The sequence below is a fragment of the Bison bison genome, unplaced genomic scaffold, assembly GCF_000754665.1.
Source record: "Bison bison bison isolate TAMUID 2011002044 unplaced genomic scaffold, Bison_UMD1.0 scf7180017864343, whole genome shotgun sequence".
NCBI lineage: Eukaryota > Metazoa > Chordata > Mammalia > Artiodactyla > Bovidae > Bison > Bison bison.
The window spans coordinates 3,236,134-3,253,080 of NW_011494915.1; the positions used below are offsets into that span (position 1 = coordinate 3,236,134).

General features: G+C 45.1%; 1 protein-coding gene across 1 annotated transcript in view; it reads right to left on the reverse strand.

Annotated features, from left to right (window-relative positions):
- Window positions 1-16,947, reverse strand: part of DOCK2 (dedicator of cytokinesis 2) — a 467,146-nt gene that overhangs the window by 330,731 nt on the left and 119,468 nt on the right. The window contains exons 24-25 of the mRNA XM_010854580.1: window positions 10,434-10,504; window positions 8,257-8,363 (exon numbers count right to left, since the gene is read on the reverse strand). Coding sequence (XP_010852882.1) covers window positions 8,257-8,363; window positions 10,434-10,504 — 178 coding nt within the window. The remainder of the gene's footprint in view (window positions 1-8,256; window positions 8,364-10,433; window positions 10,505-16,947) is intronic.

Genomic DNA, 16,947 nt, shown 5'->3' on the forward strand with positions numbered 1-16,947 from the left:
AAAAACAATAAGAAAAATACAACCACCCCTGCCACAAAACAGCCAGAAGACACGACAGACATAGCATAGATACAAAGCACTAAAGGCAAAGAAGCTAAGGAAAGATTTCCAGCATCATTGGCAATCAAGAAACTGCAAATCGAAACAGGGATGACATATTTTATATCCATTTTATTGGCAGCTTTTTTAATTGGGGCTATATCAAGTGTTGAAGAGAATCCAGATCCACATAATAATTTTCATGAATTATTGGTGGGAGAGTAAATTAATGGAAAACAGTTTAGCAGTATCTCCTGAAGTTAAATATTCAGATATCCTATGACCAAGCTAGAGAAGGAAATGGCAACCCACTCCAGTGTTCTTGCCTGGAGAATCCCATGGGCAGAGGAGCCTAGTAGGCTATAGTCCGTGGGGTCACATGTCCATGGGGGAGCCTACTGGGCTATAGTCCGTGGGGTCGCATGTCCATGGGGGAGCCTAGTGGGCTATAGTCCATGGGGTCGCAAAGAGTTGGACGCGACTGAGTGACTGCCATACATGGCCAAGCAAATCTACTAGTAGTTATGTGCCTCAAAGAGACTCTCAAACATTTACCAAAAATGTACAAAAATGTTCTTAGTAGACATTCTTCCAAATTAAAAAAGTCAAAACAACCCAGGTGCCTAAAACTGAAGATCTTAAAGGGATCAGTGGAATTACTAGTTAGTGTATCTAGGGCTGGGAGTAGGGAATGGGCATGGGTATTAGAAGGTATGCCAGGCAGTGCTGATGGAGGAAAGAATCGTGGAAGGGCATGTATGGTGCCAGGAAAGATGAGGAGCCAGTCAGGAGGCAAGAGCATGCCCCTTGAGGAAGAGGGCTTATTCCATACAGCCCTTTCCTTCACAACAGTCTTAGCGCCCAGCCTGATGTGGGCATGCCAAGTCCCAGGCAGGATGCCTATACCACCCGTCACTGAAGGAAAGCTGTGCTTTAAAAACCTGCAGTGACATAGCAACCACTGGCGTCAGAGGTCCCATCTCCTGCTCAGGCAAAGGTCCCGATGCACAGCCGTCGAGAGATGCACAGCCTTTGGACCAGGGGCAGGGAGTGAGGAAGAAACAAAAAAACCTCTCAGGAGGAGCAAGGAGGCACTTATTTCTAACATGGACAATGAAGCATTTTCAACACGAAAATGAACACATCTCCTGTTTATTCACTACAAGAACAAAGCATGGTACGGTGAAAAGAAAATGAGCTTTGGTATTCAAAGGATTTGCGCCCCGAGTCCAGCTCTACCACTGCTGCCCATGAGCAGCAGAGAGACAGTAGTCAGATTCTATATGTGCCTCCCTTCACTTCCCAGATTCCTTCACGGCTGGGCTGGGAACACAGGATGCGTTCTGGGCAAAGGACTGTGGGTGGGATCTTGGGGCGTCATCTTCAGGTTGAGGTTCTTGAGAGTGGCTCTGCTTTCTCCCTCCTTCTCCTCCCTGTCGCAGACAGGTCAGCGGGACCACTGGCATAGCGTCACAAGGGACAAAAGGGCTATGACTTTCATGACCTTTATCAGACTTTGCACAAGAGAGAAATAAGCCATTGATATTTAGAGACTGACTTATTACTTCAGAATCACATAGCCCAGTATACTAATATGTTAATACGTTATACCCTTGGTCTCACTGGGGTAAAATTATTTGACTCTCTAGGCCTTGGTTTGCCCACTATAAGATGGGGATAATTATACCTATGTAACCCAGACATTGTAAGTATTTAATATATGTTTATGTCCTATATGGGCTTCCCGGGTGATACCGGAGGTAAAAAACCTGCCTGCCAATGCAGGAGATATAAGAGATGCAGATTTGATCCCTAGGTTGGGAAGATGCCCTGGAGAAGGGAATGGCAACCCACCCCAGTATTCTTGCCTGGAAAATCCTATGGACAGAGGAGCCTAGCAGGCTACAGTCCATGGAATCACAAATGTATGTCTTATATTGCAAATTATATATCAGTTCAGTTCAGTCACTCAGTCGTGTCCGACTCTTTGTGACCCCCATGGACTGCAGCACATCAGGCTTCCCTGTCCATCACCAACTCCTGGAGCTTATTCAAATTCAAGTCCATTGAGCTGGTGATGCCATCCACCCATCTCATCCTCTGTTGTCCCCCTCTCCTTCTGCCTTCAATCTTTCCCAGCATCAGGGTCTTTTCCAAGGAGTCAGTTCTTTGCATCAGGTGGTCAAAGTATTGGCGCTTCAGCTTCAGCATCACTCCTTCCACTGAATAAGGACTGATTTCCTTTAGGACTGACTGGTCACCACCTGCAGTGATTCTGGAGCCCCCAAAATAAAGTCTCTACTGTTTCCATTGTTTTCCCATCTATTTGCCATGAAGTGATGGGACCAGATGCCATGATCTTAGTTTTCTGAATGTTGAGCTTTCACTTTCATCAAGAGGCTCTTTAGTTCTTCTTCACTTTCTGCTGTAAGGGTGGTGTCATCTGCATATCTGAGGTTACTGATATTCCTCCCGGCAATCTTGATTCCAGCTTGATGAAGATCCAGCCTGGCATTTCACATGTTGCACTCGGCATATAAATTAAATAAGCAGGGTGACAATATACAGCCTTGACATACTCCTTTCCCTCTTTGGAACCAGTCTGTTGTTCCATGTCCCATTCAAACTGTTGCTTCTTGACCTGCATACAGATTTCTCAGGGGGCAGTTCAGGCGGGCTGAAGGTCATCTCTTGAAGAATTTCCAACAGTTTGCTGTGATCCACACAGTCAAAGGCTTTGGCGTAGACAATAAAGCAGAAGTAGATGTTTTTCTGAAACTCTCTTGCTTTTTCTATTATCCAATGGATATTAACAATTTGATATCTGGTACCTCTGCCTTTTCCAAATCCAGTTTGAACATCTGAAAGTTCATGGTTCACATATTGCTGAAGCCTGGCTTGGAGAATTTTGAGCATTACTTTGCTAGTGCGTGAGATGAGTGCAATTGTGCAGTAGTTTGAGCATTCTTTGGCATTGCCTTTCTTTGGGATTGGAATGAAAACTGATCTTTTCCAGTCCTGTGGCCACTGCTGAGTTTTCCAAATTTGCTGACATATCAAGTGCAGCACTTTCACAGCATCATCTTTTAGGATCTGAAATGGCTCAACTGGAATTCCATCACCTCCACTAGCTTTGATCGTAGTGATGCTTTCTAAGGCCCACTTGACTTCACATTCCAGGATGTCTGGCTCTAGAATGATCATATATCTCTCCCTTTATGATGCTGCTGATGTCATTGTTATTCTTGTGGTTATTTCGGTCACACAGTGGATGCAATAGATGTCTTTATTAAATAAGCAGCAACTGTGTCAGGCACTCTGCTAGCTGTTTAACATGCATAATCCTAATTCATAGCTAAAGAAATGAAAGCTCAAAGAAGTTACTTGTTCAAGGAACACAGCTAGTAAGTCATCAAGCCAGGATCACAAACAAGGATTTCCTAAATCAAAAGTTCATATTCTAACGTCCACATTCCTACTCACATTTTTCACATGCGGAACCCGGAGGCTCAGAGATGTTACATAAGTTCACCAAGCAAAGTAATAACTATTAGAGCGAGAGGACTTTTCTCCACTCCAGCCAGTGCTGCAGTGATGCGGTAATTAGAAAAAACAGCCGCCCTCTCAGGGTGCTGGACGGGGGTGTCCACCCATCCCATGACAAAGAGACCCACTGTGAACGGGGGTCCAAGCAGCTCCAGGTACTGTGGGCCGCAGATATAAAGAGAGGGAAGAAGGAAACCACATCTTCATAAAAGAAAAATGGGATGCTTGAGTTCAGAGAACAACTTCTCAATAAAGTTTCCAAAGAAAATCCCACTCGCTGAAAATAAACACTTGAAGTTTCCAAGTCTCTGTGAGATCTCTGTCTCTTTCTCTGTCTCCCTGCTGGTCTCACTCCCTGTCTCTCCATCTTCCTGGCCCCGCCCTGTCCCTGTTTGTTTTGGAAGTAGAGGAAAGCCAGCCATGTGGATCCCAAAGCAGTTTACACTGAAGCAGATGGCACATCTGATTAGCATCAGACTGAAAAGACACATTACTTAGAGATTAGGTTCTCACAGGGACAAATCTGTTCCAAAGGCACAGAAGGTTTGGTTTTCTCGCAGACTCCCCACAGAGTTTTCTTGGGGCATACCTATTCATCCTTTCTCCGTTCATCACCACCAGGCCAGTCTGGAGACAACAGGAAATCCGTCTCCATCAGTTTCCCAGTTTTCCTCCCACTGAATTCTGAAGTCATTCGCACAGGGCGAGCCCCTCCCTGAAAGACCTTGGCTGCTGGTGACCCCTGACGCCCTCACACCCCAGGATAACAGGTCACATTATGCCACTGAGCTGCACAACAACCCAGAGAGGCTCACTCTCTGGTTATTCCCACTTTACAGATGAGGCAACTGAGGCTTGAAAGGAGTAAGAAATTTACTCAGGGTCACAGGTCAAGTAAATGCTGAGACAAGTGGAGGCTAATTGCCTCCATGAAAGAAGGAAGATTTAAAAAGTGTGGGTGTGTGTGCACACTTGCCCGTGCATTTTTAAAAATAGCCCCAAGGAGCGTCTCAGGTGGCAGAAGACTCGGATTTAATCCCTGGGTGGGGAAAATCCCCTGGAGAAGGGCATGGCAACCCACTCCAGTATTCTTGCCTGGGAAATCCCGTGGACAGTGGCCCTGGCAGGTTACAGTCCACGGGGTCCTGAAGAGTCAGACACGACTAAGCGACTGAGCACACGAGGAGCAACCATCACAGAGGATGACTGTCAGGTGTCCCAGACCGTGTAGCCACACTGAGGCCCGCGGCAAGGTAAACAACGAGGCGAGAAACCACAAACGTCTCACGCGGACCTGTGAGGCTGGGCTCATGTCACCCGGGCCCTGCACAGAAACACTCGAGGGAGATGAGACAAAACCTGGGAAAACCTTTCAAGGCCAGGATAGGAAGTGCATACACACCAAGGCCTTTTTATTCATTAAGTCCTATGCTTCTCAGACCCTACAGAAAAACATACAGCTTTCAGCGAAACAGGGAAACGTAACTTAAGGTTTCATGTGACTACCAACTACGAAGGGATGCCCTTATTGCCAAGAATCTGAAGGTGAGAAGTTGGAAAAATGAACGGAGAGGCAGAAATAATAACCTCAACACCAGTAATAACCGTGCTCACTTAGTATGAGATGTTACACTGATAAGCATGTTAGATGCACTGTTGGTCTCGTCAGCCCACGTAACAATCTTCTAAGATATTGCTATCATTTTTCCCATTTTGCAGATGAGTTTGCTGAGGAGCAGAGAGGTTAAGCAAATTGCCCACGGTCACCCAGCTGATGAGGGGCTGAACCCAGGAATCCAACCCAAGAACCAGAGCCCTTAACCAGTAAACCTTCTCCCTCTTTTCCATAGGATCCTCCTGAAGAGAAGCCAATAGGATAGTCTGCCAACAGTTTGGAAAGTGCTTAAAAGCCTCCTGGCTCCTTGTCCTGATGTCAATACAAGCGTTCAAGGCTGTGAGTACAAGCTAATGTCACCGACAACACTCCAGGCAGTCTGCACATCTGGCAGTTAAGTAAGTGCGGGCTCAAAGTAAACGGTTTCTCTGAGGCACAGGACACCTCCCAGGGGGACAACAGGAGGGATTTCACTCTAGTTCAGACCTGGCCAAGGAATCACACTCACCTTATTTCAGGGCATAAAGGAGACTTTCACCCAAGAGCCACAGACACCCAGTGAGTGCGTGCATATGCAATCGGAGTGTTTTCATTTGGAACTCGAGGACTTAAAGAGGAGCCTGAGCTGAAGTTTCCCTTGGGGTTATTGTTTTAATTTATGCTTATTTTTTTAAATTGAAGGACAGTTGATTTACCATCAACTATGCTTAGTTGTATTATACCTGTATTAGTTTCAGGTATACATAAAGTCACTCAGTTCTATATTATACATATATCTATTCTTTTTCAGATTACTTTTACAATATTCATTTATTCATGTGTTTATTTGTCTGGCTGCACAGGGTCTTAGTTGAGGCACACAGTCTTTAGCCGCGGCACGCATCTCTTAGCAGTGGCACGTGGGATCTAGTTCCCTGAGCAGGGACTGAACCAGGCCCTGCACTGGGAGTGTGGAGTATTAGCCACTGGACGACCAGGGAAATCCCTTTGTAAGAGGGTTCACTTAGCAAATAAACAGTGGAAGAGGAGCTACCCTTAAGCTGAGCATAGGACCACATTGCTTCCGCACCTAAGCTAAGGATGGATTGATGAATTATACACAGCAGCCTCTTTAAAATGGCTCCCTAACGGGCTCTCCGTTCACCTACTTCCAGTCGCTGTATGTATGTAAAGGTGAGAATTTTGCATTTCTTTTGTAACTGTGTACCCTGGGGCTGGCCTTCTGTCACCTAGTATTAATCAGAGGGTTTTTACTGACTCAAACTCAGAGGAGCAGCAGGACTGGTGGGCGGCAACTGTCTGACTCATCCTGTGATTATGCTGACCCCAGGGGCCACCGTCAGCCCAGGAGATGCAGCTCCAGTAAAGGAATTACTCTGACTCCCGGCAGGCTGGAACTGACACCACATGCCCAAACCAGGACCACGCTAACATTCCATCTGGCCTGGATGCTGAGCGGGGTCCTGACGACAGCAGCTCCGAACAATGAAAAGGAGCCGATCGGCTCTGCTCCCTGCTGCCTGTGCAGCATCATATGCAGCAAGAGTCACCCTCGTCACGCCCCTCAGACGGGACTCGATTCACCTCCGCAGTGACACCACCTGAAATCCAGGAAGGGACTGCCAGGGCAGGAAGGGGCAGGCTTATTTCAATGCTTTCAGCGTGAGGGCGATTCCTTCTGACATGGAAATCAGAAGGTGAAACCTGAGAAAGTCTCACTTGAAAAAAAAAAACAAAACTAAACAGCAATACAAGACATATAACAAGTCTTAGCAAGATTAGTTTCCAATCACCTACACAAACCAGTTTGCACAAACAAACCATGTCACACATCGTCTAAATGGTCAGCCAACTCCAGGCATGAATAAACATCACAAGATCATCTTTCTTCCCATGCCTTTCTCCTACTCTTAATGGGATGGGATTCAGACAGCAATTTTGGCTGCACCATGTTAACCAGGCATTAGGGGGAAAAATGTTTACAATGAAGTGGTTCCTGAATGTTTCTGTGATTACCCAGCAATTTACGTAAATCTTCAAGCCTCACTCTGAATAAATCCCAGACAGGTGATGAGTGGTCCTCTGCTTTCTAGGACTCCTTGTTCCTTGCAGTTTGCTTCTCGTTTTATCACTGACACCAGCGTAACAGAAAGGAACTTGAAATTGGAAAGCCTTGAGCTGAGGGTACAGAAAACAGAACTGACCCTCAAAAGTCATCTTTTTCAATCCAACAAAAAGGAGTGGTGTCAGGAAATCATGAATATTGACATATAAGCCCTGTGTACTCATAGCTGGAGGATGTGGGGCCATCCAGCTCATCAGCCTCAAAAACAGGGAGCCCCAAGGCCGGGGGTGCTGGCTGGGGACTGATGGTTACCAGAGATCAGTTTGGGTGAGTTCTGACTACGACTGCTGCACAAGTCCACTGTCTTTCCCTGCTCTCCAGGAAATACCGTTACCTGAAGAAAGGCAACGTCCAGAGTAGCTGTGTAACGCGCTACTACGAAAGTAATAACACGAGACCAGGGAGACTCTGCAGTATATACGTGTTTGCTTGCTCATACAGCGAGTGCCCCAGGAAGCAAACGCAACAGCAGCCCAGAGCCACTGATGCCTCTGCAAAGGAACTGGAAATTTACCTACTTCCTCTCACGTAGAGCAAAAACCTCACAGCAAAATAGCTCCAGATTGGACTTCCTAGTGTTTCAGAGGTTTAGACTCCGTGCTTCCAATGCAGGGGCCAGAGGTTTAATCCCTGGATGGGGAACTAAGATCCCACATGCCACATGGCACGGCCAAATTGAAAACAAAAATTATATGAAAACGACTCCAAATCTAGCCTCTTATTAAACCTTCTCAGGAAAAACAAATAGTCCAGCCTATGTTTTCTTTAAATTAGTTTTGATTCTGATATTTAAGTTGTCAGCTACGTTCTACTCCCCCCCTTCATTCAGACTAAGGGAGTTCTTAGAGAAGAAATATTTGGTAACTGGGTAGCATGTGATGGGCAGGTGGGGTTTCAGGCACCCCCACCAGCCAAGATGCTTCACACTCACCTTGCTTTTTAAAGAGATTGCTCTGGACTATCTCATTCATGGACTGGACTTTCTGCTTTTGGAGTTTCACTGGAGGGATGCACGTGTAGAATTCATAGAGGAGTTGGCTGAGGGCAGGAAAAACAGGAGCACGGAGAAGTCATTAAACCAATGCCTGCCACCTCCTGACACAGTCCTTCCCCAGCCTGTCGGCTGTGGAAGCAGAAACAACATCTTGCTCCCTTTGCCACCCCTCCCCCAGCCCCGTGCATGATAAGCCTTCAGTAAACATGCATAGTTGGTCTCGATGTTGAATACTAATACCAACAACACTCAAAAGGATGTGAAAATCGGAAAATAACATCAAGAACCTCAACCTCAGGCACATGTTCTGCACTTGACATCCACTGTGCCATGGAAACATCACAGGTTTATAAGGCAGATCCAGTGCTTATCTCAATTTTACAAGTGGGAAAAGTAAGGTTTAAAAAGATTAACTTTGCCAATGCTACACAGTTAAGGGATCAAGAAACAAGGGTTTAAAATCAGGTTCTAATTTCATTTCCATACCATTTTATTTCTCTAATGTTTTATACTTGGTAATGCTTTAGATATCTTAAAAAGGTCCTAATTAAAAAAAAAAAAAAAAAAAACTGTGAGAAGTTGTAGATTAGAACAAGTTTGGGATATAAAAAAGAAGACAGCTTTTTCCAAAGAGAGTGAAAATAAAAATGCCACTGAAACAAAATTATAACCCCTGTCAGCTTTCCAAAATAAGCTCATTGTGTTCATTTCTTTCAAATCCTCATTAAGCATCTATTTAATATGTGACAGGCAATGTGCAGGGCAGAGGGGAGAGAACAGAAACAGATTTGGTCCCAGTTGGCATGGAACTTACATTCTAATGAAGGTCAATGTACAACACAAAAGCCAGCGAATCAATACAGGGCCAGATATGCAATGAAATGGATAGGGAGCTGTAACGGTACAGGGGTTAAGGGAGGAATTTATTTGCAATATTCAGAGGTAGCTTCCCCAAGAGGACAACATTCAGCTTGAAAGCAGAAGAGTGAGAAGCCAGCAGACATCTTCATGTGAACAGTGGAAAAGCTGATGAGAGCTGCATAAAGTCTGGAGAGCATTGAGTAGAGTCACGCCAATGTTACTGTCTTAGCTTCAGTGACTGTATGGTCACTGTCTAAACGTGAACAACAAGGGGAGCTCAGTGAGAAGCATGTAGGGATTCTCCATATACTATCTCTGCAGCTCTTTTCTAAATCTAAAAGTATTCTAATATAAAAGGTTTTTAGGGACTTCCCTGGCAGTCCAGGGGTTAAGACTCTGCCTTCCAGGGCAGGGAGTGTGAGTTCGACCCCTGGTTAGGGAGATAAGATCCCACATGCCACACAGCATGGCCAAAAAAAAATTTAAATGGTCTATATGCTATCTTGCAACTTAAGTGAATATGGGAAAAGGAAGAAGAGGGTATATCTGGCTCAGATGCCCCTAAAAGGCATAAGCATATTGAGATAATGTGCTCCTCTCATGAAAGGAATGGGGTGAAGGAGGAAAAAGTGAAGGGGAGCCCATCTCATTATGCCATTAAGTATGTATCAGTGGTTCTCTATTTGTAATCAAGGGCTTACAGGGCAAAGACTGGAACCCCCAAAACCTTCAAGCCCAGGTGAAATGGAGACATTTCCACTAAACATAAGTTTTTAACCTACATGTTTCATATTCTATATCATTGTGCATGCACGTGTGCTCAGTCCTCTCTGACCCCTGGACTGGAGCCCACCAGGCTCCCCTATCCATGAGATTTCTCAGGCAAGAATACTGGAGTAGGTTGCCATTTCCTCCTCCAGGAGAGCTTCCTGACCCAGGTATCAAATCCACGTCTCCTATGTCTCCTTCATTGCAGGCGGATTCTTTAAGCCACCAAGGATTGATATCAATGATACAATTCTTTACCATTGGTATCAATCAAAAAATATGCTTATTTTATAGCTAGTTTTCCCCAAATCTGACACAAATGAAAATGTAACAATCCCACACTGAAGTCCCCGGAGGAAGTTCCGCCCACCTGGGCCCTCTTTCCCCATGCTGAGTGCCCATTTGGAATTCCCCACAAGAACCCTCCTCTCTCTGCATCCCTGGCTTGGCCACAGAGCCCAGGAAAGTACAGCATCAGCTCTCACCTGAGTAACTTTGCATCAAAGACGGTTTCCACATCATGGAGGACAGATGGGATATATTTCAAAGCTGCCACCTAGGTAGAAAATAAAATAAACATGAGTTATGCCCACGGCCAATGACTCTGCCAACAATTCTGCCTGGTGGCGAGGATGCTTTGCAACAGGACACAGATCAAGGAAGAAGGAGCCTACGTCCTGGGTACTGCTACAGTGATTCAAACTCTATATGTAGATTGAAACCTTAGATATGTGCGTTTCTTCTGTCTTCAAGGGCCTAGAAATGTATAGTAGAACAATCATAGATTTGGAAGTTATATACACTTACAGTCAAATTCTGGTTCTACTCCTTAGTAGCCATGTGACTTTGGACAAAACACTTAACCTCTCCGATTTCTCATTTTCCTTGTCTATAAACTAGAGGAAATAATGCCTATTTTGCAGGATTGCAAAGATTAAAAATATAAATGAGGCATCCAGCAGAGAGCCAGGCATATTTTGGATGCTGTGTAAAGGGTAACTTCTATCATCATCAGAAGACAGTGTGCTTGAGTTGTACTGTTGGTGGTAAGGATGGTATGGACTGAGTTCTATTTCTAATTTCTCTCCTTGGCCAGTTTGAGAACAATTGTGGGCACATTTCCGAATCTACTAGCTGGATTAGGAAAACTGCGCGTTACGGTGGCTAGACTTTTTCCTTCTGTGTGAGGTAACTGATGCATCCAGAGGTGGGAAACACACCCAAGGCCTCGTAAAGCAGCACCATTTGCTAAATAACAGAGTAGACTGTAATTTCTACAAAGAGAGTTGTAAGTCACCTATTTGGAACATAATGTTTAAAAATCTTGTAGGTGTATGCACTTTACATTTTCTTTATTTTCTTTTTTCTGCATATTCTAAGTGTTCTGTAGTCAATAAGTATCATCCTTTAGGGCTTCCCTGGTGACTCAGTGGTAAAGAATCCGCCTGCCAATGTAGGAGACACGTGTTCGATCCCTGCGTCAGAAAGATGCCTTGGAGAAGGAAATGGCAACACACTCCAGTATTCTTGCCTGGGAAATCCCCATGGACAGAGGAGCCTGAGGGCCTACAGTCCATGTGGTCGCAAAGAGTCAGACAGGACTAAGCAACTAATACAACAACAATCACTGTTTTACAATTAAACCAAAATTAAAACAGTGAAAATTATTTTTTTAAATAAACTCTTCCTCCTAACCATATACAGTTGAGTTTCTTAGTGAACGTGGATAACCATTATGACTGTGCTCCACTGAAAGTTCTCAGAGAAGACACCATGCTGTTAGATAATTTTATTAAACCTTATTTCCTCCTACAAGGGACACACTATTTTCATAGATCAGGAACCTCTAGGGCATCAAGATTTAATAACTAGGTCACAAAGTTAGCAAGTGGGAGAGTCAGACTTTAAACATAGACAGGCTACTCACAGAGCCACTCCTGTAACCCTCAAGCTACACGCCACCTCACTCAAATAGCAACTCTCTCTCTCCTTGCCTTCATGCTTCTCCTTGTTATTTATGAATTTTGCACATCAGACTTATGTTTATTGAAAAAATTCAGACAAGTATTAGGATGAAAATTATCCCTGAAGTCCTGTATCTCCATCTCCGCCCCAATCCCTACTGCTCAGTTCAGAAGGGGTCACAGTCAACATTGCAATGAGTCCTGATTGCTTTCTATGCATGAACGTGTGTGTGTTGTGTGTGTTGCATGCATGTGCCTGTGCACGCGGATGTGTGTGATTACACAGTTCTGTAACTTGCTTTTTGCAGCTAACCATGTACCACCAGGATTTCTGCCATCAATTCATAGAGTGCGCTCTTCATTTCTCACCACTGCGTAACAAGACTCATGTGGGTACACCAAGTCCTCCTTACTAATGGACTCCATGCTTTCTTGGAATTCCCTGGTGGCTCAGACAGTAAAGAATCTGCCTGCAATGCAGGAGACCCAGATTCAATACCTGGGTAGGGAAGATCCCCTGGAGAAGGAAATGGCAACCCATTCCAGTATTCTTGCCTGGAGAATTCTCCGGACAGAGGAGCCTGGTGGGCTACAATCCATGGGGTCACAAAAAGTCAGACACGACTGAGTGACTAACACTTTCACTGTCACACTTTCCGTGCTATCTTTAGTTTCTCTTTATCTTAAAATAAGTGGCAAGAAAATATTAAACACATGCATTTGTGTGTCTTTGAGAATCCCAATGGGATGGATGCACTGCTGAAGAGGAGCTAGTGCATCAGATGTATGTACACACAGGCAAATGTACACACAAATGTATATTCATATATGTTTTAGAAGAATCTGTCATATTGCCTCAGAAAGAAGCAGTAATCAATTTCCTTAAACTTATAACCTTGCGAACACTAGTGTGCAAGTCTGTTTAATTTTGTCAGCCTGATATATAATTTGCAGCTGTTATCTGCAACTCTCTGGCTCTAGTGCAGGTGGCATCCTTTCTATATTTATTGAACTGTACTTACTATCAGCACAGTGGTAAAGAAGCCACCTGTCAATGGAGGAGAAACAAGAGATGCATGTTTGATCCCTGGTCTGGGAAGATTCCCTGGAGAAGGAAATGCCAACCCCCTCCAGTATTATTGCCTGGAAAATTCCATGGACAGAGGAGTCTGGCAGGCTGCAGTCCATGGGGTTGGAAAGAGTTGGACATACAGAATGAGCACATATGCAAATGTTTACTATCTACTTGCCTGTATTCTTTCTCCATTTTTTCTTTTGGGTGATTTCTTTTCTTATTGGTGTGGAATTCTTTATATATCATTAATATTAACATATTTTGCAAGAATTTTCTTTTACTTCCCCTGTAGTTGACTGTTGCTTTCTTTTAGCTTTGTCTATCATATCTTTCATTGTACAGAAGGATTTTAATTTGTATGTTGTCAGATGCGTCAGACCTTTTCTTTATAGTTATTGGATTTTATGTCTGAAGATTTACTCTTTATTCTTTCAAATCAAGATGACAAGAGATAAAAAGATTCCAGAGCAAATGTTTCTAAAACTAGGCTCTATTGGGACACCTTTGTACTATATAGGATGATGTTAGGTATTCTGTGGGAGGGAAAGGATTTGCAATCAGTTAGGGGAAAGTTTGGTTTAAGCAAAGATAAGCCAGTAAGGTGCGTTTTTTAGTTCTGATACTTTTTTTTTTTTTTTGCAGAATTTCTCTGAATTTTAATATGCTAAGTTGCACTATGACATTCCTCCAGGCAGTTATCACATACAGTGCCTTCCAGCCTAGTTGGTCAGGCCATCTGTATCAGGAAACATCAAGATACAGCAAAAGCAGATGCCTGCAGGGCTGGGTAAGCAGCAGACAGAAGTGAAATAAGAAGAGCGTAGGCCAGTGGGAAGTGATCAGGTGTGTGGAACCCACACTGTAAAGAATAAGGCATTCTTGCTCACTTGTTTTACCACTTCTAGCCAAATCAAACACCCCTGCAGGCTGCACTTCTCCACGGGCTGCCAGCTTATAATCTCCTCATCCTAAAGAGATGCCACATGCTGAGGCACGTGCCCTGATAAAGGCCGGTCTAAGCATTCAAACAAACTGTTCGTTCCTTTACTCTTAGGCTGAGGAACACAGAACAGAGTTCCTTCCTTTACTCTAGACCCGCAGGGAGCTGAGGTAGGGGGATCCCCAGTGCTCCGCCCAACACCCGCAAACGCGGAGGGCCGTCTCCTTGCTCCCCAAGCCTCAGCATTTTCACATGGGGCAAATGATAGAGGGGAGTGACGGCAACTAAAGCACACCTTGCACCTACTGTAATGCCCAGTACACAGCGGCCTCCAAAAGTACGCATGCTGTATCTTCCCCTTCTCAATTCTCTGACATCAGCCAGCCCTCACTACCCAGAGCCTGGACAAAGAATATTGTGGGCTCATCGATTAAGGCCATATTTAAGACCAAAGTGAGGGAACAAAAACAGACATGAAATCCTTGGCAAGTCAGGGAAAACCAGGACTCTGTGTCTGCAGCAAGTTGCTGGCTTTCAAGTGCTGCATGTCATTCCAGGGCTTTGGAGTGATTCTGTAGAGCAGCAGTCACCAGGCATCTGTGTGGACACTCACACTTCAGTGCTTCAGCAGTGACTGAGCAGGAACTGGACGAGGCTGGCACAAGGGTTACTGCAGAAGAAGCCCATCTTCCCAGCCTCCCAGCCCTGGGCTAGTGACAAAGTGAAACAAACGGAGTGGTTCCCATCCTGAGACTCCAAGGGTATTATCAAGTCAGCTGTGTAATATTAAACGTCCATCTGACCCAGGTGGCCTCACAGACAAGTGGCAGGCCTGTGGTGTTCTTTCCCAAAGGGGCGGGAAGTTTGCCAAGTCTGCTGTCACCGTCCTCAGGGGACCTGCCTTCGCACAGCCCGGACACGCCTGAGGGCAGTGGCAGCACGTGCGTTCCGCAGGTGCCGCCACTGAGCACTCCCAGGAGGCAGAACTCAGCCACAAGTCCCACTGGGGATCTGATTGGTTGCACGTCTCTAAGGCCTGGGAACTAGAAACAGCCCGGCTTTCTAGACCCTTAGGCCTCCTGGGAACCAGGCTGTTCCACTGTTGTTAATATTTTTCCCTCATTAATACTACTATCGCACATAAACCACTGCCGTTGTATTATCACTTTCATCTCACGGTGGAAAAACACGAAAGCGTTAGTCACTCAGTCGTGTCTGCAACCCCATGGAGCGTAGCCCACTGGGCTCCTCTGTCCTTGGAATTCTCCAGGCAAGAATACTAGAGTGGGTAGCCATTCCCTTCTCCAGGGGATCTTCCTGACCCAGAGATCGAACTCAGATCTCCCACACTGCAGGCAGATTCTTTGCTGTTTGATCCACCAGGGAAACCCCATCTCATAGTATATATCCTTATATCATATATAATATTTAAGAAAAACACAACAGAGGTATTCTTATGCATGTATGTGTGCATATATATATATACATGTTCATGAATATATATTTGGATTAATATATATTAATCAAAGTAGCAAGCCATTAGTGGAAACTTCATCCATGCATGATATCACTTCATTTTTACAACTACTCTAGGAATAGATACTGTCATTCCACTAGAGAGGTAAAATAACTTGCCAGAATCCATACAGCTAATAAGCCACACCCTGATAGCTCAGCTGGTAAAGCATCTGCCCGCAGTGCAAAAGACCCGGTTAGATTCCTGGGTCGGCAAGATCCACTGGAGAAGGGACAGGCTACCCACTCCAGTATTCTTGGGCTTCCCTGGGTGGCTCAGCTGGTAAAGAATCTGCCTGCAATGCGGGAGACCTGGGTTCAATCCCTGGGTTGGCAAGAAAGGCTACCCACTCCAGTATTCTGGCCTGGAGAATTCCATGGACTGTATAGTCCATGGAGCCACAAAGAGTCGGACACGAATGAGCAACTTGCACTTTCAATAAGCCACACAGCAAAGATACGTACCTGATTCTTCCCAACTGGCTTCTAGCCAGTATGCTCCGCTACTGCCTATTCTGCTTTAGGAAAACTTCCATCTTGGCAATTGGGGAAGTTCTAACAGAGGAGACAAAGCTGAACTCAGGGAGGAAGTAGATGAAGAAAAGTCTCCCCATTAAGAGGATAACTTTTTTAAATGTATGTGTTTATTTTGGCTGTGCCGCATCTTCACTGCTCCCAGGGCTTTTCTCTAGTTGCGGCAAGTCGGAGGTGGCCACCCCTGCTCGGGTTTCTCCTTGCGGTGGCTTCTCTTGTTGGGAGCAGAGCACAGGCTCTAGGGTGTGAGGGCTTCGTTAGTTGCGGCTCCCAGGCTCTAGAGCACAGGCTTAATAGTTCCGGCACATGGGCTTAGTTGCTCTGAGACATGGGGCATCTTCTCCGATTAGGGATCAAACCTGTGTCTCCTGCACTGGCAGGTGGATTCTTTACCACCAAGCCATCAGGGAAGCCCTAAGAGGACGGCTTTTGAAAGAAGATACCATTTTTTCTGAAAAGCCTCAAGTGTCCTTCTCACCACATACATGAGGGTTGCAAGAAAGGCCACCAGGAAAACATTTTCCAGATCAGTAATTAGTTTGTAATGTGGCTCCAAGTGAATTTCCCAGATGAATCATCAGTTCCAAGTCCCTCTGCCAGAAGCCAGGTACACAGCACTCAAGAAGAGAGCCAGACCCCAGTCAAGCAGTAGTGATTTTACTGTCCCAAGAGGAGTCGTAGGAGAACACTTGTGATGATTGCTATCCAGAAGGACTTCACCAGAGCTGATAATCCTGGGCTGTGAGCACACAAATGTTTAGGAATAACAGCAAAAATCAGAACCACACGGCTGCACTCCCTCAAACTCAAAGAGGATTTCTCTTCTGTTTCCAGACTCCTCATCTATCATTCTCTCTCCTGCCCACCCCCTCTGTCTTTCTCTTCTGTTTCCAGACTCCTCGTCTATCATTCTCTGTCCTGCCCACCCCCTCTGTCTTTCTCTTCCTCACTCTCTTGGTCTGTTTCTCTTT